This window comes from Zosterops lateralis (genome assembly GCF_965231275.1).
Source record: "Zosterops lateralis genome assembly, chromosome: 3".
Lineage (NCBI taxonomy): Eukaryota > Metazoa > Chordata > Aves > Passeriformes > Zosteropidae > Zosterops > Zosterops lateralis.
In genome coordinates, this window is record NC_139764.1 from 77403733 (window position 1) to 77431575 (window position 27843).

At 39.9% G+C, this 27843-nt stretch overlaps 1 protein-coding gene across 1 annotated transcript; it reads right to left on the minus strand.

Annotated features, from left to right (window-relative positions):
• Positions 1-5947: 5947 nt before the first annotated feature.
• On the minus strand, positions 5948-22180 carry PM20D2 (peptidase M20 domain containing 2; the record flags this gene model as incomplete). Its single annotated transcript, XM_083857011.1, has 7 exons — positions 5948-6948; positions 7763-7870; positions 12139-12274; positions 14636-14790; positions 17818-17960; positions 21528-21676; positions 21749-22180. 7 exons carry the CDS (start codon positions 22178-22180, stop codon positions 6746-6748), a joined length of 1326 nt encoding a protein of 441 aa, XP_083713137.1. The 3' UTR covers positions 5948-6745.
• Between the last annotated feature and the right edge of the window lie 5663 nt (positions 22181-27843).

Here is a 27843-nt window from a genome sequence, read left to right on the forward strand (position 1 = left end):
GTGCATGCATACATCTCTCAGCTCAGCAGACTGACCACATTCAGTAGCAATAAATACAAGAATATGCAAATACTTGCATGTTTGCAGGATGAGGTCAGAAATGGTAATTACAAACACAAAATACCCAGTACTAGGAAACCGCTTTGGCAAGGTTATTGATGGCTACATCTTTCACAGCTTAATGCATGACTCATTAGCAGTACTGCATTGACAGGTCCACGTAGCAATACTTTCAGACTTGTGCTTTGTCTTAATAGTATTTAAAACATGGAAATATTTCCAAACTGTCTTGACTAAGTTTTTAAAGTGTGAGTTGCAATGTACATTTAATAAGGTATGAACAAAAGCCAGACTTCCTGTAATGCTAACCAAATCCTCTGAGAAATACTGGAGCTCTCCTTGGATCTGCTTATTTGGGGTACTGGTAGTTTTGATTTTGAGTTTCCTGGGAATGGGTTTCTCTACAAAATGATCCAGTGGAGACAATCTGTTGTCTATGAAAAAACCCCAGACTACTCCAGGAGAAGCCTCTTTCCTCTGATATAGTCTGGGCATTACCAGCCTATATAAGCCTGAGAACCTGTTGCAGCCTGCAATACCAGCAGTAGCTGTACTCGCTTCCAGGAAAATCCAGGTTCATCTGTTTGTAGTAAAAGCATAATAGAAAGGTGCTTAACAGCTGACGAAGCAGTAGTAAGGACTTTACAAGAAACACCATGCCAAAACCTATGGATTGAAGTAAGAAAACAGCTTCCACCATAAGACAGAAGCTCCACTGCAGACACAGGTACAACTAACAGAATCTGCTTTCATGCTGCATAGTCCCTCAGCATCCTGCAGTCCATCTTGCTCTCAGAGAAGGCTCAGCACCTTCCGAGGCAGAACAAGGGGATGCAGTTGGCACTGACTTAAGTCCCAGATCTCCAACACAGTGTCTGCAGAGCAGCCAGTCAGTGTGAATACACTCCATATGGAAAAGGCAGAATCTGTAATACAGAAGTGATAAAATAGTTCAGACAAATGAGAATCAATTGAATGGAATCAGGGGCCTTTACAACACCAGCAGCACCAAAGGTGTCTCAGAATTGTGATCATTCAGTTGTTCTGCTGCTACATGATATACACACACCTGTGTTCACAAAGCTGCCTGAGGGTTTGCATTCACAGGACTTTAAACACATACATGCTTTTGCACACAGCTGCAGAATTCATTACTGCCATTCAGTACAGTACAAGAGCAGATACTCTCGAGTTTTACTGGTGGAGCTGCTCTGAACATCAGACCAAAGCAGCTGTGACTCCACAAAGGGAGTGAATCTTCTTATATGACACCTGTCCTGGACTGCCTGTTCTGTCACTCTACCATCAGGTGCGTGGCACAGTCATTGCAGTTGTTTGAACACTGCTGGTTGTTGTTTTTATTTCCTATGTAAGTAAATGTTACATAAACATACTCAGCATTTCTTACAACTGCTAAAATTGTGACCTGAAAAACTACCTACTCTAATCTCACACAACCTACACTCCATAGCTAAGGCAGTTAAATCACAAAAACTAAAAAACCATTGAAAGACACACCCACCCATAAGATAGTTCTACTACTTATATCTACAGGGTTTTTTACCAGATACTATTATACCTTTGCTTTATCAAGTCCCCTTCATATCATATTATTCTCCTGTAAGATTTTTCAAGAGATTAAAAAAATGCCTTTTTTTTTTTTTTTTCTTTTTTTTTTCTTTTTTTTTCTTTTTTGTTTTGGTTTTTTGGTTTTTTGTTTAGCCTTGCAGTCAAATGAAAGTAGAAAAGTCACTCTGGCAAAAGCAGAAAGAAGGTTGACTACCAGGTTTGCCCACTCTACCTTATTTTGATGACAACTTTACCCACAAATAGCTCAAAGATTTCTTGGGCAAATTTGCACAGGAATGTATTTAGATTCTCAGTATTGCAAGAACCCATGTATTTCTACAATTTAAGAATAACATGAACAGGAGTGCCAGATTTTATAGTAAGCTTTTCAGCTCCATAAGAAGCTTAATGTTCTGTAGTTTGCTGCAGTACAGTACATTCCTTTATAGACTCATTAATCTCATACTACATACATTATTTGGCATCTGATCAGTATATTAAAGGAGATTTTGAAGATACAAATGGGAGCTGGACTTTTGAATTCCCTGGCTTTCAGTGGGAACCTAGTTTCTAACTTCCCATGTGATCTTTCAAAATTTCCCTTCCAGCACAATTCCCTAAATTGATTCCCCAACCTCAGTGTTTGGATTTACACTGTTAATTTACTTGTGTTTTATTTGGGAAACTCTAGTGCCTTTTCAGTCTTATATAAATGTGTATATACATGTATTCTATAACTACGGGATATGTCATATACAGTCAGTGCTTGCAATCAGCAACTGTACTCATTAAACATATTTACATATGCACTTTTTTGGCTTTTAATCTTTCACTGTATAGGTTTTGTATCTAATCATTAACACTCTGCTCCTTTCCACTTCTATGATAAATCAGAGAGGCTTGTTTGCTTTTGTTTATTTCTAGAAACACTCAAAATCCCAATAAAACTTCACATTTGTACAGCACTGTGTGTTTTCTGCCTTCAAATGCATGATCTCCATGAGTTTATACATGGAGAGCTCAGGACATGATGCAGATGAATACCAAATGCATCCTTAAATCTGGTTATGCTGGTGGAGCTGCAGAGTTCCAGCTTCACTAGCAGGGCTCTGATAAGAAGCCTGCATGCAAACTCCAGGTCACCATGATGGTGACACTCAGCTTTCCATCTCAGACTGTGGGCATTACCGTCCTTGTTCTTCTTGCTTTGGGTGACAATCTCTTTGAGATTAACCCAAAGCCCAGCCTGCAATGAAGCTATGGACAGAAGGCAGGTCTGTGTGTATTGTGGGTAGACACAGGTTCTGCCTGTGAGCATATCCAGCTTTGGACGCTGAAGCCTTTGATAGTCTTTAAGGATGTTGGTGATGATTACTGATAGGGTGAAGCAGCAAGGAAGCAAACTTCAGTCTGCAACTGCAAAGCTGCAGATACCCCATCCCTGAGAGTGTTTAAGGCCAGGCTGGAGTAGGAAAAGAAATGAAATTATTCTAGGAGTAGTGAGAAGGCATGAAGAACTAGGTGGTCTTTTAATCTCTCTTCTGACCCAAACCATTCTGTGATTCTCTGAAACTCTAGAGCCATCATAAACAATAGCACCATATTTTTATACTATCTTCAACTCTGTGGACTTCATTAGGACTGAAGCATTTGGATTCTCAGGTTATTTTTAAGTAAGGACATTAGATGCAGTTATAGCTTGAGAAAAATCCTCATTGAGTTTGTCAGATACTTCTGGCTTCCATTAATGCCTAGAGGAATCTAAAACAGCAGCCATCTTATCCAACTTTGGCTCAGTACAGTTTGGGTATGAATATTTATGCAGGATGCACTTTTGCTGCCTAGTAGGAACAAAACGTGGGTGGCAGCAGCAGCCAATGAAACAGTCTGGTGGACAAAGGCTTTGTGGAGGGCTGCTACCTGCAGGACAAAGAAATTTCAGACCTCAGAGGTAAAAAGGAAAAAATGTAGACTGACTTTTTGGTTTTTTTCCAAATTATTTATTCCAAAACATTTTGCTCTAAATAAAAGTCTGTTTTCAGGAATGCTGTTAGCAAGTTTGAGATCACTCAATGAATACTAGAGAGACTTCAGTTAATGTGTCATGACTCTTCCTCAGAACACCACAGTCCTGCTCCTTGTGACTGCAGTGGGAGCTGATACAGAGCACTCATAGTGGGGGGAAACGATTACAGAAACAAGATTCACAAGAACATTAAAAACTGCTTCCCATTTATGGTTTGAAGAAAGACTGCTGGGCCTTTTACACCAGGAACACAGCAGGTTGCAAGTCATCTCCTTCAAATCTTTTTGTAAAAAATAAACCCATCACATTTCATGTTTTATTTTTTGTTTTGCTTTAAACCACATGTATCTTTTACTCAGGTTCTAAGACAGATACTAAATAAGGAAATATAGTAGTTTGGTAGACTGGCAGAGGATTTAAGTTCTTTACAACATCTGGACATCATCACCTCATCCTTTCACAGCTAGGATTTGCCATCAGCAGTTAAGAATAATTTCAGCCATTACAGTTCATTTCCTACACATTTTGATTCATTACTGAGAATACTATTCCTGACAAATACTCCAATATTCTTAAATTACAAACTGCTTAGGGAAGAACTGCACTTAGGGCAACTTAAAAAGCATGTAGGATATTTTCATATACGAGTGATTTTTGAGCATAAATCTCTGAAAATCAAAGCTTTATTCCCACAGGAACTAAAATTCTCCCATACATAGTATCACGGTGATAGTAAAACTGCAAGGTTAAACTCCAAACTGCTTTAGTTCTGGATCTCAAGAATTAACATTCTGAGACAAACTGGCATTAGCTCACATGGGGAGTTGAGAAAAAAGGCTGAAAGAGCATTCAAGGATTTGGCAAATGAAGCCAAGATCACCTGACCTAGTGTTGGTGATAATCCCACTTCAAACTGGAGGCTAGACCAGCTTTAGCCTAACAGAGATCCTTCAGCAATCACCCACAAGCTCACATTCTGACTTATTCTATCAATTCCAACATGTTTTAACAGTTAAAACAGCCATAAGATTATAAAGATTAACATTAAATACTGCATTTGAAAAGCATTAACCCTCACAAACACAGACCAAAATGGAAAGCTTAAAACACCCTTAATCTTACAAAATCATAACTAGGGGGAAAAAGAAAAAAAAAACAAACCCGCTACTCAAAATCATACAGCATCCCAATATTAAGAAAAATATGAGAAGTCAATCAATTAAATTCCTTTATTAATATCAACTAATCTTTAATCAGTACTTCAATTCAGTACAGCAATGATTACAACAAAATGAAGACACTCTTTTAGTTCAGAGAAGTTTAATTAACTGATCTTGGATAGAATCCACCCAAGAAGTCTGGACAAAAAGAACTGAGAAGGCTTTAATGCATATCAGCTTGCAGGAAACACAACAACAAAGCATGTGGTACCTATGTGGGATCCAAACACTCCATCTTAAAAACAGCAAAGCAACAAGTTAAGCAGTTCTTGCAGGAGGAAATAAAAAGTCACATGTGCCAAGGAAATCAATGTCCTAGCCTGTTAACCCTGTAGATGTTAATGAACTGCAATTGCATCTGAGAGCTGGCAAGGCAGACTGTAAATTAAAAGTTAAAGACAAAAGTCCTTTGACAAACCTTAAAACAAATTTCAGTTGGATTTAGTATTCAACTTACTATCCTGGACACATCTACAACTCAGAGTCCTACCTTCATCTGTTTCACACATTCATCTGTGAAAACCACTTGCTAATGAACACAAGGATGCTGGCATAAAATTAAAGTCAATACAGAAATCAATAAACTATAAATGGTGAACAGAATTTGAGAGTTTACCATTTAGAGACTGTTAAAAAAAAAAAAGTTTCTGAAAGTCAGTTATTCCGACTTCCTGAGGAATACAGCTTGCCTGCCTTCCTTTCTGAAGCTTATAGTAATATCTGTGCTTAGGAAAACGTTAATTAGTAAGTTGCTTTCTCACTCCATCTGTCCACTGACTTCTTTTCTGTTTACTCACGAGATCCTTTAACCAGTGAATTAAAAGAAATCCTAACATGTTTGGGCACACTGAACACCACCTAAATAAAACTGCAGTATTAATGTCTCTGGGAAGCAAAATAACAAAGATTGACTATGCAACACACAGAAAGGACAACTGGCAAGACTTAACAGATCTGCTACTTAGGACACAGGAACAAACAGGTTAAAGAAGCCAGTTACTGCAACAGCACTCCTCACTGCAAGCTCCTCTGAGCTTACCAGAGGGCCTTGCACACAGCCATTTTCTGCTTTGTGACAAAAATTTCCACTGGTTCAGCTAAATTTATACACCTCCTTCAGATCAGTTAAGCTAATGTGAAGCCTTACGTGGACACCTGTGTTACCTCAGAGCAGAATTTTTCCTGTGGTCATTTAAATGAGTTAATCAATTAAACATTTAGCTGCTTTCTAATTTTGTGATTCATGACTTCTCCACACCACCTCCAAAATTTATTAGGAGGAAAACCAATGTGTTTCAGGACAATCAAGATTTATAGATTGCATTCCCAGACAAACAGTCCTCTTGCATTGCTACAAGCTACTATTTTCAAAACCAGGTATATTTCCAAACATAGCCCCTTCTCTCCAGTGAAACCAGCTCATGTTTTATGTCTCCATCTTGCCCCAAGAAAAGTGACTGACCAGAAATTTTATAAAAACTTCACAGTTTCAGATTCAGCACATGCTCGCTGAATGAAAAGCTTATTTTAGAACAGAAAACTGCCATACTTCCTTTATAAGGAATATTACTATAGCACTACATAGAAAATTACTGACAAGGGATCTAAACACTGTAATTTCTTCAACACTGCAAATGAAAGAGAACATATTTGAAATCTCTGTATGAAAATCATCATCATAGTGAACACAAACATTACAGCTAGATGAAATTTCATTTTTGAAAGCAATGATACTATTTACTTCTCCTAAAGTCCAAATAAAAGAAAATCAAATAATCATTTATTCTGCTATATATTTATCCAGCCCCTAGTGGGATTTAAATACAGCATCTCCATTAAGTCAATCCTACTGAGAATGTTTTAATCAAGTTTAGTGTGATGCACACGCTCCTACACCAACAACAGATTCTTTTTTAGGTTCTGCTGGATTTATTTGCTCCTCTTCTTTCAGCTTCACTTCTCTAAAGTCTTTCCTGACTTCTTCTAACAGACCTGGCTTGAAAATGACATCCAGTGCAGTCATTGCCAAAGCTTTTGCTGTGCGCAAGGCATAGAACTGAGCCATCTGTGACCCTGCAGAAAAAAAAGTAAGAGGAATTTCAGGTGAGATTACCAATGTTAAACCACTTGCTTACTGCATAAGGGATATTTCATAAAATAAGATCGTAAGTTTCAGCTGCAAGAACATTTTCTTAAGAATCTACTTGCATAAAATAAACCTATTTTCCCATGCCTCAAAACATTTTTTTCTTTTGCAAGTACTTAATTTTCTGCTACTGATATAAACAACTAAGACTGAGAACAGGAAAGTGAGTGTTCACATTATGCTCTTTAGAAGATGTGGAGTTTTATAAGCTAGCACTGTTACATTTCCTAAGTACTGTGTTTTAGGAGTAAAAATTACTTATCTCTCGGCTCATGTTTAGAAATTCTTCTGAATATGCTGTTATGGATAATCCTTCTAATTTCTTTTGTCCAGATGGCATTATCAAATCAGGCTTTTAGTATGAGGAGGGGTTATCCTACCCATACACATGTAACCTCAAACACAAACCAAGAAATTTTAATTTGTCTGCTTTTTCTGCAACTCTACTATTAATTTTAATTGTTTCAGGATCCTTATTCAGCTCAGACCACATCCCGCTGGACAAAAGCAATCCTGTTTCTGTAAGGTATTCACATGCAGCCAATTTCAGATCTAGTACTTACACTTTTAAACATTTACTACACAGTAGCTTTGAATTCCAGTGAAAAATGGGAAAGCCATGTCTGTAATCTGAAATATTTCTGATTTCTAGATTTGCTGTAGTGAGCAGTCAGCAAACAGACTATACAATGCTTAAGGATTGCAAATACAAATCCTCTAACCCTTTTCACTTCCACTCACCTGCAGCTTCTGTGTACTGCTCAGTATGATTCAATGCATCAGAGCCAATATAAAAATAAGGATGAATCCCAGGGACCACAAATGTAACATTTCCAAAGTCTGTGGAACCTAGAAGCAGCATAGAGATTTTCTTAATGGAAGTGTTGGGCAGTTTTGAATGCTGTAAGAAAATGCATGATAGACATTCTCTCCAGCCCATATCTAAAATGGAGTATCCTTTGCCCCAAATACTAAAAAAAAACATTTCTAATGAGTCATTATTCATACAAATATCTCCTTTCACCAAGGTGTTTTCCCTAACTAGCCATCTTCAGGTGCTGCTCTCTAGTGTGCTTCTGATCAATGATCAGACACTGGACTGCAAGGAAGACGTACCAGCATGTTCCTATTCCTTTTACTGCTCATTTTTATCAAGTATCCCCTGACAGTGAGCTGTTAATTCAAGAACTGGAAAGCTGCAAACCTTGGGAATGTCAGGCGTTTCAGCTATTTCCCTGTTAGAGCCCTTTAGAACTTGACCCAACAATTCCTGCTTCCACAAACATGCAAATATTCAACATTCTGTAGGGGACTAAAGTAGAAACTATTTATCTTAAAACAAAAACAGATTGAGGTAATTGTTTTTTCCCCCATGTGTTTTGATTATTCTCAGTTATGGAAATCTCAGTGGCACAAGCACCTTTGAAATAAAATCAGAACTGAACTCCAGACAAAATGCTAGGACTTTGTAGATAAACACCTGATGCAATGCTGCAGATTTTAATGATGATTCTTTCATGCCTATCACTTTCAGTATGTTATCCAGCACCTATTTCACAGCCTAATCTACTGAATGATATCATCCCAAACTATAAGATTCTTCATAGTAAATCACCCAAGAGTCTACAATTACATCCCAAGTGGTTTTGGTTGGTTGTTTTGGTTTTTTTTTTTTTTACCCAAACAAGCAATCCACTCATTATCTGCTCAAATGACATTTCAAAGCTGAAGAAATCAACATACCAGTTATTCTGATATCCAGGTACCAGAGGAAGCATTGTTTTGTAGCAGGGAAAAATAGGGATAACCCACTAAGATCTCAATTAACTTTTTTGGGGCCAGAGACGCAAGAACTTGTTTCTTTAGCAGTGGTGTATAAAATTTAATTTTAACACATCGGGTAGCCTCTATATCGTGATACTTTATGAAGAAAAGATATTGGTAATGCTTTAAGATTTAGTAATTAAATGACTGAAGAATACAGATTTTACTTGGAAGCCTATAGTTACTAGAAATGAGTCCACAGAGCCTACATTATTAGGACAGGGGGTTGCTATTTACTCTGCTTACAGATAATGGAAACAGCAAAGCTTGTTCAAAAACATCTCTTCCTATAAATTCAGGATGCATCTGAAGAAAATCCAGCTCTTGGCACAGCAATAAGTTATTTTAATTTCCAGCAGTCTCCACTACTAATTGATTCTTTGGTCAATCTGGACAGACAAACCAGAAGTTCTGCATACCCCAGACTTAACCACGGGTTCTAGACCTACCTTACTAAGTCCCAATATACCAACTGCTGCAAAGACGGTGCTGCCCTTTTCCCTACTCTCACTTAGTGAATGAAACATTAGAAATTTCACTGCATCACAGCTCTGAGTCATGTCATTCCTCCTAAATATATATCCATGTTCACTGTACTACCAGTTGACATGTTATTTTTGCTGAATAGAAGATATTTAAATTGGGTATTTTCTAGTGATATGGAGAGGCAAAATCCAGACAGCTTTTAATAAAAACGTGACAGCTAAATCTTCCCTTCTATCAGACAAAATGTTACACCCTTTATGGGAATAAAGAGAGGTATGTTTAGAACACCAGGTGTTCCAATAGTTTCCATACAAATATCTGAAATTGTATGCTTGCTAGACACATACAGATTGGAAGCATAAGTAATTGCAGTTATCAATGCAATATACATAATCCTGTACTATCTTCAACAGAGAGATACTGGAGTTCCAGCCTCTCAAAAATATGTCCTGAAGCCTCTTCAAGTCACTGCATATTTAATGGAGTCATCTTTACCACAAAGATGAACAGAGGGGAAAACACAAAAGATTCCAGTGAACGTTTATATACAATCCCAAACTTCAAAAGTGGAATTTTCAAATACACTAGACCTTCTTAAGATTTTATCAGTTTTGTGCACAGGAAGTGAATGAACCCCATGAATACTACATTTTGACCAGATTAAGTTATCACAGGTGTGGGTGCCTCAACTAAGACATGTTTAACTAAGCCATCTGCTTTAGGAGGTTATGATATCCTGCAGCAAAGCTACCCTACCTAGCAGAAGGAGAAACAGGTCCTGGCACCTGTTCCAAGCTAGGTCAGCCTCACATGATGTCACATCCCCCTGGCTGTGTGCCCAGTGAGAAGAGCTGCACGGGGCACAGCTGGAGTGTGTGACCTGAGGTACTGGAGGAAGCCCTGGTGAGGCTTGTCTGCCTGGAGCGATACCTGGGAACAGAGCGACACTAATGCCCGTGCAGAGGTGGCAGCGAGTGCGCTCAGCTCTTAACGACTGTTCTGCTGCACAGACATGGAGAAGCAACTGAGCTATCTTCCTTCCCTTTCAACAGAAGAAACTGATATCCTAAAAGAAAACATTGAAAACCACATGAAAACTAAACAGAAATAGAGGTCTTGAAAAAGATGACACAAAATACTCAACCGCCCCCAGAAAAGGGTAGCATACAAAGTTCCACTCCTATGGCTCTGGAGACTGTGCTTTGTTATCTCTCCTGAACTCCCACTGCAAAAATTCAGAGGAGAAGCTGTGGAAAGAAAATTCAGTAAACCCTACTGCAGTGTGAGATAAAAAAAGCAATTGCTCAAGCACATTTTGACATTTGACATGCAATTCAAGGACAGGACAGCCATACAGAGAGTTTTGGTTTAAGGAAGGTAATGGTTAACATTGAGCGTATCATATAACTTACACATGAAAGCCCTATTGCAGCTGGGTGTCTGTGAAAAGTTCATTTCAAGACCTCTGAACAAAAGCAAGATCACCGATATTCATGATCATCCTTACTACAATGGTTTGTAGGAATCAACTAGCAGAGCTCCACAAAGTTGCACTACAGTAAACATTTTAAGGTTCCTCAGCCCCTTTCTTTGGCTAAAAAGCAAAGTAGTAAATCTTATTTGTATTACACTGAAGAAAGAAGGAAGAAATCTGCCTTAAGTTATAATTTGTTTTTAAACACAAGACAATGAACCAGTGTTTAATTTGGAAGGGAAGAAACAAAAAAGAACCATTACCATTAGATACCAAGAATATAATTAGATACAATAGATATCCCCTACCCACAAAAAGAAGTTTGGAAAGATGTTCCTAAACACGAAATTTGTCCAAACGCCAAAGATAATCTTCATTTAATATAAAGAAGACAAGTAACACAATCAAACTAATTAAAATAACTTTTTACTGAGAACAGTATTTTCCTATAAAGAGAAAAATCTTTAGCATGAATGGAGTAAAAATGTTTATAAATACAGTTAAGATCAGTAGTGAAGGCTAAAAGTATGAGCAGAAGCTGAGACTTGAACACAGCTCCTGTAGAAAGATTCTGAAAAAAAAAAAAAAGTTAAGGATAACGAGTAACCCACCTAGGCATTCAATAATTCCCACTTCTGTTATAGCTCAGAGACCAAGAAAGTTAAATCGTCTGAGACATAGTTAAGACCCAAAAGTGAACACCTACTTGAAGAGCACCCTTTGGAAAACTAATCTGTTGCACTCATGAACTAAAATCAGAGGCATGTAATTACCTGTTAACGAAAAGATTAATTACCTGTTAATGAAAAGATTAATTTAGGGTTAGTGAGATACTTAAACTTCCATTTATAAATCTCTCCAAAAACTCCCTCTAAAATAATTGTTAGATTCTAGTAGATTTGTTTCTATGTAAACATGGAAAATATTATTAAACAAGGTTCTTAAAAACGAAGTCTCATCCCCATTTACAGCAAACCAGGATTCTGTATTTTAAAACCACAGAATGAAACACAATTCATGACACATCCTCATGTTCTCAGAAAGACTGCTCTTAGCCTTCTATCCCTTCCCCCAACCAAACTGTTTATGACTTGAAATATTTTCAGAACTGTTATCAGAAGGTGTTTACTGCTTTTCTTACCTGTTCTTAGCTTCTACAAAAAATACAGAAATATAGGCCAGAGATATAAACCTTCTACAGAGCTTCAGCTTTGTAATTTGGCTTTTTCTTCTGACCAAACTGTGTTTAACTTAGCTCTATTTTGTTATTTTAAACACTTGAGGGTTGATCAACCTAAGCTTAAGTCACAATGAAAAATGCACCTGGAGTTACCTGATAAACCATTCAAGATAGCATCTTCTGATATAAAATCTATTCCAAGCTTCTTTCCATTCTCCTTGTAAATTTTCTGCAGGCTCTTATTTGGAAGCACATTGTAGTAATCATTTTCACCACCTTTTATTTCCACCTAGACAAAAAACCGAAATTATTTTAAGTTCTTCTCTAGTGCAGGGCAGTTCAATGTAAACAATCTGAAGGCCAAAAAAAAAAAAAACTCCTACATATCCAGACTTCAAGCCCAAGGCAAAACAGATGTAAATGCTAAGTTTCTTTCAAAAATACAACATTCTGCCAAGTATCACCCTTGATCAAAACACAGCTGGTGTTCTGTTCAGTTTGCACTAGACAGCCAAACTCCAGAAGCAAGGATTTCAAAATTTTCTCTAAAAATAGGAAAAAATATTTCCTATAACAGTATCTAATGATTTTGCTGGCAGGTACTACTAAACTACATAGAAATAAACAGAAGGTTTTATCAAACTGTGTGTTACCTTTTTTTAGAATGCTTCCAATAACTACAGCCCCATTCATTAAATGGCTTCACACAAGTAAGAAATTTGAAAGCAAATGGAAAAAAACTATCAATGTCAAATTTGAAAAGAGATCATAACTTTCACACTGCATCAAGTGCACATTCTGAAACTCTTTTCTAGATATAGTGAAGGGGACACGGTAGGAAAACATCATCTACCCCCTTAAATAGAGTATAAAAGTGACATGCTAACATTCACATACCCCATACCAATTTGTTCTGATGATCACATACATTCTTCTCACAGCTGAATTAGTCATAAGCTTGTAGAGCAAGTAGAACCATCTATCTTAGCAACACAAAAAAAGGTAATCATATTGTTTGAACCAGCTAGATGAGACACACTTCTGTTTACTAAAAGCAAAAGAAATGAGAATGCTAATTGAAAAATCACTCAGTTGCTTTATGAGCCTGCTGTTTAATGGGGCAATGGACCTAATGACCAAGAAGAATACGGGAAAAAAACCAGACTGAAGACCCAAGACCTGTTTTGCTTGTTTCTACAGGTGAGGTGTGCCACCAAGCCTCCCAGGTCTCTGAGGCTAGCAGGACTATCTGTAAAACAGAAGCATCATCACAGCAAAACAAAAATAAATTACAGGGCACTTAAAGAAACTGAATGTACATGGGATCAGGGAGGATGCATCTAAGGATGCAGAGTAAGAGAAGCAGAAATGCAGTCTGGGAGCTATCATTTTTTAAGTGTCACTGCAACAGAGAAGAGTTCTAGCTCACTGAACAAGAGCTAAAGGTCACATCCTCTTGAAGGACCAAGAGGAGATCCTTGAAACTACACATTCCTCACACCATCCTATCCTCAAGTTCCCAGAGGGATTACAGAGCAAATGAATGCTCCTAGGACTCATGCCCAGGCTCATGAATCACAAGGTGATTGTGAACATCCAGCACACAAGATGGAACTCATTTAAGAGTAGGCAGTGCATGACCAAGTCTAGCTTTGCATAACAACACATCTGGCTCAGATGACACAAGACATGCAAGCTCCAAGTGCTTTATTATCAGGGGCACAATATACCACACTGCTGCCTGTTACTTGTAGCACCCATCTGCAACTAAGACTGGTGCCATTAGTGTTTTAGTATTTTTATTACTGATGTAGACAACCCCTGTGAGACCACATGTGGTGCTGTGTTTGTTTGGTTTCTCTTCAAATCAAGACTGGAGCTAGGCCAGGGGAAGGCCACCAAGATGATTAATTGGAGAACATGGTGTACAAGGACAGACTGAAAGAATTTGATCTGCTGAGCCTTCACAGAACAGAAGGTTAGTGGGGCATCTTACTGCTGTCTAGAGTTACCAGATGGGAAGGGTGAGAGCAGAACCAGACTTCTCACATGTCAAAGTGATGCAACAAGAAGCAACAAAGGAAATTCCCCTTGGACACAACAGAATCATAGAGGGTTGATGAGGGAAAGGTCATCTTGTCCAGTTCCCCTGCTCAATCAGGGTCACCTAGAGCTGGCTGCCCAGAACCATACTGAGGCAGCTTTTGAGTATCTCCAAAGATGGAAACACTGCAATCTTTGCAGGAAACCTGTTCAGTTTTCCACCTCAAGTCACTGGAGCATAAACATTAGGAAAACCCTTGTTCACCATGAGGTAGGTAGAGCACTTTTTGAGAGGTGGTAGAATTTCACCCTTGGAAGTACTTGAAAGTCCACATGGCACTCAGCAACCTGCTCTAACTGGTCCTGCTCTGAACAGAGAATTAGACCAGATGACCTCCAGAGGTCTCTCCCAACACAGATTCTTCTAGGATTCTGTGGCATTCTATTTATAAACCAAAGCTTTCTTTCAGGACAAAAAAGAAACAGAACAGAAAAAGTGTAACAGTAATTTTGATTTACTTTGAGTAAACACTATGCAGACAAATAAACTTTGATTTCCTGTTCTGGTCTGTGTAACAGAAACACATGACAATGAATATATTCTTACCTTGCATCCTGTGGCCACTGCTGCAGATTTGAAGCAGTTCTCAACCTTCTCTGTCAGAACAGAAAGTTCTTTTCTTGAAGGAGCCCGCAAGTAAAACTCCAGTTCAGTGTAAGAAGGAATGATGTTAGGTTTCACGCCACCATTTTTTATTACACCTGCAGAAAGAGAAAAGTTGTGTTGTCAGTGTTGAATGCAATTGCTTGATCTCCAGCCCTTGTCATGAAATTCCTGGGTTAAGAACTATAAATATATAAACAAAAACAACAAAACATTAGCTGAACATGAAATACAAACAACGCAAAAAATGCAGTGTGTGGACAAAGTTTCTTCATCATGTCAGATTAAGTGGAACATGTACATGTCTTTCAGCACAATTTCACAGCATTATTTGGTTAGACATCTGTTTTACATCCCAGAGTCAAGCCAAACTGGCATTTCTAATTAATCCCGTAAAATTCAATGCATTGGAGTCATAAAGCAATCTGTCTGCCAACAAGAAAAGAACTGCTCTAAGGGCTAACTTGGATTCCAACTTAAATGTTTCCTCAATTAGAATGTTTCCAACTTACTTTGTGAGCTTGAAGAAAAACGAAGTAAATTGCATTTCTCAGCAATACTGGAATAACGTGTATTGCAGTGCACAGAAAGTTCATTAGCTTGCTCATATTAATTCTTCAGAAATATTGGGATGTATAATACATGTAGCTTTATTCACAAGTGCAGTTTGAGTTTAAAGTGTTCCCTCGAGGAAATGTGTGATTAATGACATTTTCTACCATTATGGTATCAAAGGCATTACCACAAAAGACAGGAACATTTATATATTTTTACAAGAACACATTGTAGATCTCAGTTCCACATTAGATTTCATTGCACTAACAGCTATTTGCTTCCAACAGGCTGTTTCCCTGGCTTCTTACCATCAATTTCTTGTATGTGGAATTTGATTTGTTTTCTGTAGAACCTGAGAAACTTCTACCATAACTGGAAATATTGCAGAAGCTACTGATGTGTGTCATGGAAGCCTGAAGAGACAGCACAAATGGAATGCAAATAGGCAACAAAACGTTTCTTTTGGTGCAGAAAACCTATTAAGAACCTCACCTCCAGTCTCAAATACAGTCAAAATAAAACCCAAAGTGTTGAATTAATCCAGTATCACTATTTGTCCGTAACAATAGGAACAGCTCAGATGAGAGAGACAGACATCACAGGAAAGGAAGCAGTAAATATTCATGCAAATTTGCATGACACATGCCCATAAAAAGCTTTCTCAGAACGAGCAGCTTCATGAGTAAACAGCTTTCACTTGTCTTGTCCAGCACAACTGTAAATGGAACTCGAGAGAGTCTGAGTAGGTCTACAGTTAAATTTCAATATAACTGCAATATGGACTGGACAGCAGACCTGAATTAAAAGTAGGCTGCCTGCACACTATTAGTAGCACCCAATCTGCTCTTCTGGATGGAAGCTGTTTCTTACAACCTGTTTAATACAACATCTTAAGCAGAAAAAAAAAAATAAAAAAAATCTACATTTCTGTTTTTCAACGGGGCAACATATACTCCATTCATAAGCAGAGAAGAAAGATAGTATCAAAATCTCAGGTGAACTCAAGACAACAGTATTTCATTACATGAAACATTGGTTAGAAATTGTAGACTTCAAGTCATGGAAATTATTTCAGCTTTTGTTAGTGGGTTAACACTACTATTTTTAGGATCAGCTTACTCAGCCACTGATTATACTGCAAGTCTACATGAGATCTCCTACACAACGTTGTAAAGAAAGCATGCCTAAAATTAAATCTCATTCTGGCTGCTTGTCCTTTCCCAGAAGTAATTTAAATATTTCTACTTTGAAAAACCAGGTTTATGACAGCAGTTTTATCAACACAGTAATTTCAGTTTTGCTGCTGTTCAGGAAGCATTACTTCCAGAAGGCTTGTTTAGTTACTAAACAAATTGTTGATTTTTTGCCAACATTACCCATGGAGCCTTTAGAAACTACAAAGAAAGCAGTATTTTGGGGTTAAGGCTTAGATTGAACAGAAGACTTAGGCATCTTCAGCCTTAAACCTGCAACACATGGATTGCAGACACCAAAACTTGTAATTACAAGCCTTGCTTTCTACAGAGAAATAAACTAGAGAAGGCTGTGCCCACTGCCTGAAAGTCATATGGGCATGCTGCACAACAGAACTGCAAACAGCTTCATCTACAGTCTAAAGGATTAGGACTCCATCCAGATATCCTGGAAAGAAATGCACACTTGTATTATATACAGCACAAGCAGCCAAGACACATAATGATCAGCTCAGAAGTTCTGGAAGGATTTTTAGCTCATAACAAGTATTCCAAATAAACAGCTCTACATTCAAAAGTCCTTTAGAATTGGCAAAGTTTCTTATAATTCAACTTGGAAAAAGTTATGTTGGTTGTGATAAGGAACGCTTTAGGTTTATAGCTAAAGGGCAGCTTCACCTCAACTTTTGAACCTTTCTCACTTTACAGGTAGAAATGCACAATGTTGAATGAGGACAAATCAAGCTTAATGGTTAACATGTCTTACTGCAAAATGGCATTTCTAATCCAAAACCAACTAGACATTAAATATCAGAATCCAGTGAACATCTAGTTGATTGGGCTACTAATCAGGACTATAATCTTCTGCCACCACTTGTTTTTTTTGTACTTCACCAAATAAATTTAATTCCGGACCACTAGACTCTTCCAATACATACCATGTAATTAATGGAATGTCTACTAAAAAAATTGATGCAGTAAGTAATACTTCACTTTTTAGAAGCATTTACTCTTACGCCTTTGCAAATCCACATATACTAAGAAGTTCAAGGTCATGTACCAAAATAAACTTTGCTTTTTTTTTTTCTGAACTGCAACTTCAAGACTTAAAATTGGTCTAGCCTTTACCTGGGCATTGGAGTCCCCTTTCAAATCTGACCTCTCAGCCTATTTTGCACAGTTAGTTCTGGGCACCAGCATGATCTTGAAGATTGCAGACACACCATTTAAATGAAATGGTGGTGTTTGATAATATCTGAAGAGACTATACTAATTTAGTGTTTTAGTGCAATACTTTGGAATGTGTGATATTCTATGTTAGTACTTCAACAGCCTAAACTCTTACTTGCTGGACATTAGGTTTAATGAAGATCTCACCATGAACTCTCCAGGTCGGTTTCATTTGCTGTCTTAAAACAGACAGATTGTTGTACGCAAGAACAGCAGCATCTAATGCATTAACTCCTTCCCAAGGATAAGCAGCAGCATGAGAAGCTTTTCCATAGTATTTCACAGTCACACTAGGAAATAAAAGGCATTGCTTATTTGTTTCTCATTCACTGAAAAAAAATCTTTGAAATGAAAAAGTTCCTTTTGTTCCCATTACATATACATTATTTGAATTTTGTGCAGCATAACACCCAACAATTTACCTGGCACTAGACTGTTGCATAGTTCAACTATCTCTGAGTGCAGAAAAACAGTGAAAGATTTCTAGACAACCAGTAAAATGGAATGATACCAAGAGCCAGTCAGGCAAGGGAGTTATTGGGAACACACCATATATAGCCTTTTCCTGAAGAGTACACATTTCACATATTAACTAAATTTCTCCACTGCTTTTTTTACACTCCCTGACTCTTCTCAGACTTAAAGTTACTAACACTCTTCTCAGAGGATAACAAACCCTCTTCTCTGATTCAAAACTGGAAGCTGAGTGTCCTAATTCTTGTCAAATAAAATGTGTACGGTACGTAAGATAGCAAAAGCACATAAGATCACATATAACTCGTGTCTAAATAACAAAAGTCAAGTTTTGCAAGTATGGAAAAGCACAGCCTACTGTAAAATGCACATTATTACACTACAGCAAGGATGTTCTCTCCTTGCACCCCCCAAAAAAGGTGGTAGAAAGGCTTGTAACAAGGAGGAAATCTAATGCAAAGTCGGCCCTCCAACCTCACAGAAATCATAAAATATTGCACCTCAACATATCCGGTAAAAAGTCACGCTTTACTTCATCTGAGGGCCATTAATATTAGCCTTATAAAATAACTTACTATTTCAGACTATATGAGAACTCTTTAGAAAAGAGGAAAATAATAAATACTGACATCTACAATAAGGTCTCACTATTTATAAAATACACAAAACTAACGCTGTTTGTATTCCATACCCACTTCTTTACAGAAAAAACTCCATCTTCAAGCATTCCTCTCACCCCAAGACACACAACCTGTCTCTTATCCAGCCATGACCAGCCTAACTTGTTTGTTATCCCTCTGTCTTGCACAAATGCCAAGTTAACCAGCTATCCTGAAGTGACCCCTTGTGCTCAGAACCCTGCCACAGCTGCAAGTCAACACCAGCACTTAAATTCTGGACGGCAAAGAGGGACACAATGCAGTGTACTGTTGCAACAGGAAACATCTCTTACTACTTCTGCAATCCAAATTAGGCATGCCTTTTTCTATCCCTACTAATCTTCCAAGAAAATCATAGAACTCATTCTCTAGACTATGAGTTTAATTTAAAAATTATTATCATTAAGAAATGTAAGAAACTTGTCCATTAATATCCCAAGTATTAGACTGCAACTCCTCAAATCAACTCACAAAGATCCCTGGGCATTCTCAAAAAAATAGAAAGAAGGCCAAGTACAGCAGAAAAGTCATGCTTCAGCATTCTTTTCCACAAGAAACATGTGTTTCTTATTAAAAAAAAACGTTCTTTCAGCATTCCTTTATTTGTACTTCTTTTGCTACACAAATGTCACAGACACTCAGAAAAACCCAACAGACTGCAGAATAATAACACCCTAAGCCAGCTTAAGAATACCAGCAGAAGAATGTGGATCCTGTTTGACCAACAATAAATAGGCTGATTAAGTGAAGGGTAAGTGAATAAGAACTAGCAAACTTTGCCATGTATTCACCAGTTATCCCAATATGTTAATCTTCTTTCAGGCACAAGACAGCTTTCAGAATTGCAGACACAGCAAGACTAGCAACTTAGTGATCACCAGTCCTTAAACTCCCTGCAAACAGCCAAAGATCAAGTAAAATTAGAAAAACTGCCTTTGAAACCTCATAATTACACGAAACATGACAAACTCAGTATTTCAAGCTTTTGAAGGTAGTAAGTTGTTTCACTGAGCACTTCAATTCCATGCCTCCTCCATGTTCAAAGGTTTAAAGGCTATCTAGGACTTGCATCCTACTGCAGACCTTGACCTCTGAAGAGAGATTTCCAAATCTTACTGTATCGAACTCAAAACATTATTGAGGACAGAAAGACCAAACTATCATGAAAACTACATCTTGAAGACTATAAATAAAGTCTTAAGGTAAAGCAAAGGCAAGCTGGGCCAAGTCTTGAAGGAGGTTACAATAACCAGTTAAGACTCTTTAGAAGAAGCAACATAGCAGAGAACTGGCCAGGTGATGAAGACTAACCCTTGTCTGTTTTACCAGGAAACTTGGCAGCAACAGAAGCAAATTATCCACTGGAAACAGCCCTGGTAAAAGCAAAATGGTCAGTAAAATCAAGCATATCAGAGCTGGACAGTAGCACAGTCTGAAAACAGTTCCCAGTTCATCAAGTCATAAATGACTGGAAAATTAGTTATTTAAATAATTTAGAATTTAGGGCGAGACGGTCGAATGTAACACTTGTAAAAACTGTTGCTCTGGAGGGAGTTTACTAGTGGGGTCTCTGCAAGACCAGACCCTGGGACGAGGAATCACGTAACACATAGAATGTGACACAAAATGTAGGAACAAAACCTGCTGGTAGGGTACTGTGGGACGCTGTGGAAACAATTGTTTACAGCACCAAAGAAAGAACAGCATGGCCTTGCAGACTGGCAGAGCGAGAAAAGAGTGAAACTCAGAAGTATTTTTTAAAAATCGTGTACTTAAAGACCCTGTGTTTGCCTAAGAGTTGATTGCTTGAAAATGACTGAAGAGGAAGTCCCAAACATGCCAGCTGTCTCCAAATTTATAAGGAAACACTGTGGTCCCTGCATCAGCTGAGTAAGACCTAAGGCAATTGCACCTCATGTACTGTATACAGTTCTGGGGATGCACAGCCAGCAAGGTGTACTTTAAGACAAGCCAAGTGACTGAAAGCACAAGTGAGTCAGTCCTGTCTCTGAACATCAGGGCTAATAAGAAGAAGACAAGGTATAATTTTGAAAGAGTTATATGGCTGGCAAAAAAGACAGCTGTGTGAGAGTAGGACTGTTGTCCTTCCTTACACTGGGAGCAAGCATGAAGGAAAGACAGGCACTACCTTGGATCAAAACCTAAAAGTTCATGTAAAAGTTAATACACACAACATGGCCATGACTAAATTTAGTGTGGAAATTACTACAGATCCAAACTTCAGTTAGGCTCAGCTGGACAGCTCTTTTCAAAAGGAGGAAGGCAAACGTGAAACACCTTCCAAACTGATTAAAATGCAGACAGGATCGCGTAACTGGTATCCAGGAAAGCACAGAACTACAACCCTTGAGACCCTGCAGCTGCATCTTTAAATTCTACTTCAACACGTGGCATAATCACATTAATGTTTAAAAGAAAGGCCTAGAAACATCAGAACAAAAGAAAGATTTTTGGGATACATGAAAGATTATCTCAGATCAGTCAGGGGTTTGAGCACTAGGCTGAACACACCACTTTCGACGAATGGCTCCGAGTGGCGTTCCCTAACAGTAATGTGGCTCCTTGGCTGAGTGCAAATACCTTTGTCTGAAGGGCACCTGCAAAGCTCCGGGTTCAGCCACTGCTAAAGCAGGTCCCCTTCTCAGGAAGGGGACAAAAGGCTAATAACAAACCACCTCTTTCCACCTGAACCCACCCACTCACTCATGCTCGGCCACGTCGGGCAGGTAAGCAGCGTTTTCTTGCGACGGGTGCGCCATGAAAACCACGTCCAGGCCATCGAAGGCTCCAGCCTTGATCAGGTCTATTTTGCCTCCTCCTTGCTCCTCCGCGGGCGTCCCCAGCACGGTGACCTGCGGCACAAAGGCGCAGAGGGTCAGGGGCTGTCGGGGAGCGCTCCCCGCCGCTCCCGGGGAGGTTCCCACCTGCACGGCCGCGGGCTCGGCCAGGCCCTCCAGCGCGGCCTTCAGCGCCAGCGCGGCGGCGGCGCCCACCTCGGCGATGAGGTTGTGGCCGCAGGCGTGCCCGAGCCCGGGCAGCGCGTCGTACTCGCAGAGGAAGGCGATGCGGAGCGGGTCCCGGGCCGCCGCCGCGCCCCAGTCGGCGCGGAAAGCCGTGCCCAGCTTGTAGCGCGGCTGCACGGCCCAGGCGGCGCCGGGCAGGTCCCCGCCGGAGAAGAAGCGGGTCAGGGCGTCATGCGCCTGGTGCTCCGCGTACGCCAGCTCGGGACGGCTCCAGATGTCGCGGCTCAGCGCGCCCAGACGCGCGGAGTTCAGATCCACGCTCTCGCACGCCCGCTGCTTCAGCGCCTCCAGCGCGGCGGCGGGGCCGCTCTCCGGCGGCTGCTGCGGCTTCATGAGACCTCGGGAGCGCCGGTCCCCGAGTGACACGAACCCGCCGCCGGCACCTGCCCTCCGGCGCGACACCTGCGCTGCCGCCCCCTTTTATCGCCTCTCCGCGCCGCGAGACACGCTGGGAAATGTAGTTCGTTGTCACGGCCCCGCTTACGGGCGGCGGCCAGCCGGAACTCTCCGCCCCAGCGTGCCATGCGCGGCAGCCTCGCCAGCCGGCGGAGTTTCTCGGGCCCGCCCGTATCCCGTGCCGGCCGTGCTGCCCAGCGCCGCCCGCTCATTCCCCGCCGCGGGATCGCGGGGAGAATCCAAGGGTACGGGGAGGAAACTCACGAGTTGAAATAAAGACAGTACCATAGGGAAAGCAAAAGCCGCGCACACAAGCAAGGAATGAATTCCCTGCTTCCCATGGGCAGGCGGGTGTTCCGCCGTCTCCAGGCGAGCAGGGCCCCATCACAGCCAGCAGTGATTTGGGAAGGCAAACACCATCACTGCAAACATCCTCCCCTCCCTCCTTCTTCCCCAACTTTACATACTGAGCATGATGTTCCATGGTCTGGAATGTCCCTTTGGTCAGTTGCGGTCACCTGTCCCGGCTGTGTCTCCTCTCATTCACCCCCAGCCCCCTCCCCAGCCTGGCAGTACAAAATCAGAAAAGGCCTTGGCCCTGTGTAGGCCCTGCCCAGCAACAACAAAAACATCTCTATATTTTCAACCCTGTGTTCAGCACAAATCCAAAACACAGTCCCATGCCAGCCATTGTGAAGAAAATGAACTCTGCACCAGCCAAAACCAGCATAAAATATTAGAAAGATAAATTTTGTGTTGGAAGAATTGTCTTGTTAAACTTAAGGGCTTGGTGTGCTTCAGTGATCTCAGACCTGGTGGGGAGAGGGTGGTGTTAAAAAAGCTTGGGAAGCAGGACATCCCACTGATAGTGGGTAAAAAGAATGCAGAATTGACAGGCCACGAGGTCATTTGGCAGAACTCCCACGATAAGGAGGAAACTAGAAAAGCCAATTCAGCAACACTGCTGAAATCAGCTCCAACTGGGTGAAAGGTAATTCTTTGTCAGAGGGAGAATGTAACCACCAAATCATGGCCCCCTGACTCAAAAGAAGGGAAAGACTGAGTATGTAGACTAATTAGCACAAGAAGAGAGAGACTCACTTAACCAATAAAAAATAGAACACTAAGTAAGAGGAGAACTATGTAACTTGTAGCCAAGGAACAGTCATGCTTTTGCTAAAATGTGTAAGTTGTGAAATGTTTTGATAGTGGATTTACCACCCAGCACCCCTTTCTGTGCAGAACTGTAAATAAATCAAATACCTGACACTGAGTGTGGATTAGCCTCTTGCACACTGGGCCAACAAACCTAATTTGGCACAGCACACTGCATGCCTTGTTACATACGTGTGTTAACATCACAACGCCCAGAGATTACATTCAAGTGCAAGGTGTGCTGTGACTCTTCTGGGCTTGGAAACACCCTGTCTTCTTCGATATCTTAATTTATTTTTTTTTCCAACAGGAGCCCTCTCTGACTGGATTTGTGTTTCATCTTTACATTTCTCTGGGATTTCTGCAGTCCAGGTCTATGAGAGCCAGCTGGTTGGGAGTTTTTAGGTACAAGTTACATAGCAAGGAACCTGCCTATTGAACCAACCCATATCTGATAAAAATTTGAAGTCAGCAGGAACAAAATTACAAATTCTGGGTAATTTACTAATTTAATTACCAGAAATTCCCTTTTTATTAATTTATCCACTGGATTCTTTCTACACAACTTTTTTTGTCAACTGGAGAGGTGCTTTGGTGTGCTGAACTGCAGGTTTCCCCTCTCCACAGAAGATGAGGGTGGTTCTTTTCTTAGTGGCACCCAAACCCTACAGGACTCTCAGTCACTCCAAGAAGAGCTCAGGCTCCCATGACTTACATTTGTCACGAGCTATTTTTAGCTTTGCAACATGCTACAAGTATTATGGTTATAGACGGTTCTTTCCCTCCACCTCACATTCTTCCAAGTGGGATAAAGCCATCAATCCCAAAACGTGCTGAACTTAGTTTGAACTCTGGACACATGTTGAACAATCCTTATGGATGCATGCAGTAAGTATTTGTCAACAGCTGAGGGGGCACATACTCAGCAAAGGGTCACAATAATTCGGATCTGTTTGCCAAGGGATTTTTAAGGCTGGAAGCCCTTTGGAGCAAGCAGAATGTTCCTGAGGATAGTGCCAGACCAGCATTCTTTAGGAGCAATCACTCTAGGCATACATCAATCTCAATCATTTTTGCACTCATGGAAAAAGCTGGCTCCCACTTTAAGTTTTAATGTATTTTTTTCTACCTGATTCCTTGAGGCACCACTGTTCACTATATAATTGTGTATTTCTTCAATAAAAACACAGTGTCCTGTTGAACCTGCAGAGATTCATTCAGGACACCCTATAGCTTCACATACTTGATCAGTAGTGTGGCATTACAGCTGAGAATGCTGAGCCTCAGAGCCACAGCTAACGGGAATGGTGAGGCTTGGCCATGGAGCAAATTGCACTGTGACAGCTGCCTCCAGACAAACTGGCTGCTTGTTTGGAGGGCTGAAGAAGGAGTGGAGAGTGTACAGGAATGCCAGCATCTGAAAGTGGGACAAAGTCAACACTGGCTGCTCCAGGAAAATTTACCACTCATGGGGAACAGCTGAATTACTTTTAGGGATTATGTTATCTGCTCACAGCTTGTGGTTTTCCTTTCCAATTGAGAAATCTCAGATAATCAGAGGGTTGGATTACTAATGTGATCACTGTCTCATTTGCTTGAAATTGACCTTTAGAATATAGTTTAAGTCCTCATTGTCTGCTGAGGATTTGTGAAGCATGCAGCACTAAGATAGCAAATAATTTTATAAATTTAAGCATTATAGAGTTTATGCCAGCTTGAAAGCTCCAATTTGCATGTTTGAAAACTGGTAATGATAATTAGTGTGAACATCAGTTTACACAATAATGGGTATGTTATTTTGGTATGTTCCACTTCACAATCCCAGATAATTTGCACACACTATGTACAACCTGCAAGTGTGGTTCCTTGAGAGGGACTTGCTGGCTGGGGGAGTTTTCCTGCATACCTCCTGGAATATGCTCCTGAAAAATGACTATTTTTCATTTGGAAACAGTTTTTCAAGACACGCAATAGGTCTCTGCTTCCAAAAGTTCACAGTTCTACCATGATTTTCCCTTGTCCAGCCAAGAATTTGTGCCACTCGCTAGGCTGCCTTTGGTATTTGTGGGATCTTTACCTGAGCTGATGCAAGTCACTAAAATGGCACAAAATAGCTTATTCAAAAAGTTAGGTCATTTCCTGTTGGCTTTATGAGTTAAACTGAGCAATGATCCACAAAGAGCTAGGACAAGGGAAGTTGTAGTGAGACTAGTTGTGTGGAAGCATGAGCTGCTCAGCCACTCTGATAAATCCTACCCTGACAGAGCTGCTGGGAGCATCACTGTCAAGGACAGCCCAGAGAACTAAAAATAAACACAGCTGCAGCATGTATTAAAGCAAACTGGGGGGCTTGGCTGTGAGCAAAGCAAAGAAACATCTTCACATAAGGTGAGGACTAAGCAAGGCGACAAGAAATTTTAATCTGGCACAAGAAAAACAGTGCTCTGACTCCTGAAATCAGATCAGTTCAGGAAAGACAAAGGAAAAGGTGTAAAGTTATTTTATTCATAAGAAACAGATGCATGTTAATGAGGCTTTCATTCCTTTAATAAAGAGCCTTTGCACTCCTGTTCTTATTCTTGTTCTATCTTCTCATCAGTGTATGTTGTGTGGAAGAACCACAGGATATTTACCCCAGAGACAGGATGGTATCTTTCAAATTAGCAATAATTTTCTTGCTCCTTATATTAGAAAATTCCAGGTCTCAGTTATTACCCTATCATATTTTTTCTTCTAATTTAGGAGAAGGCATCTGTCTTTTAACCTTTTATGCTGATTTGAAATTGAATTTAATTCATTGAATATCTTCAAGAGGAAAAAAACATTAATATTCAGTACCTTCATTTTCTATAGGTTTTGCCTTGGGTCATGATTACAAAAATGTTGTATTATAGTCAATCTAAATTATAAGTCTACAACATGAAAAACATATAACTGAACATGTTATTTTCTAAGACAGAGGAAAAATATTGGTCCATTAAAAAAACCCAGGTAAAAAAATACTGTGATGATTGTGCTAAAGAAATTATAATGATTTGATTGTGCTAAACAAATTATAATTTTTTGTGATTATGCTAAACAAATTATTGATTGTGCTAAACAAATTAGGATGGAGCATTAGACTGTTTAAAATACTGTTACTATATAGAGAAAATACAACCCAGCAACATTTCTCTGGGAAAAGCAAGAATTGTGCATATATTTGTTCATAAATAAACAAGAACAAACCTCACAGCTGCTAATTAAATTCATATTCCTGGAATCAGGCTGTAAACAAATGCTTGTATTTTTGTTTTGGAGGGTGGATGAAGTTCAGTAGCTTTCCATTGGTCTAAAAGAAGGAGCATCTGTTGTGGCCATAAAAAACTGGATGATCAAGTTTACCACATCCCACATTAGCAACATTAGGCATTGAGGTTGAAATCCAGATCAGACTGAACTCTGTGATAGTTTTGCTGTTGAATTCCGGGTGGCCTGGATTTCAAGCCAAAATCCAAAGCTTTTAAAACAATAGCACAGTGACTATTAAAAACAAAAGTAGGCAGTTGTTGTGTGTAGGAGCTCTACACTGGCCTGCCTAAGATAACATTCCGGCCGGGTTTACAAACAGCTTAATATTAGAAAGTTTGTATCAAGACATACAATGTTACAACAGTGAATCCTATGTTCAAAAAGAAAGCATGGTATGGGCTTCCTTGGTCAGCTCACAGTATCAATATCAACACAGAGCCAAAGAATTTTAAGGGACTCAGGAGGAGAAATGGCTTGAGTCACTGAAGCATACTGTCTCTTTTAACCATTACTGGATCAAGGATTCCACTATACATCATATAGATTTCTTATTAAGGAGAAAAAATGCATGGTAGGTGGGTTCAGAAAAGTGAAATCTTCTCCCTGTAGACATATCATTCCCACCACTTAAGAGTTAATTGGAGTGAGGTCAAAAATTCAGAGCAAAACTGAGACAGAAAACATGAGCTTATTATTCCCTCTTAATGTCTGGTTACATCATGTACAATGCTCAGAATTAAATCTGAAATCTCTCACACTGTGTTTTATTAGCTAGTGGTTAAGTGGTTAAGGCTTCACCATTTGCCCAAATGCTGTGAACCTGTAAGGTAAAAGATGTGCTTAGAGCTCAGACACCCTCACTGAGAAGGCAGCTCTGGCTATTTGCTGCTGGCCCCAGCTCGTTGTGCCTGCCAAAGGTGCCTGCCCCAGCTCTGGTGGCAGAATGAGACACAATTGCCTCTGAGCTGTTTCAGTGCAAAGTCCCAAAGCTCGATTCAAGCTGCCCCCACCCCCCTTGGCATTTTATGCTTTAAACACTGGATTTTATCCTGAAGCAGCTTAGAGTTATCTGTGTTCTCAGTCTGCTGACTCCACTATGTGGGTGGTATCCTCTGGGAGACAGACAATAATATTTTAAACCTACACAGCTATTT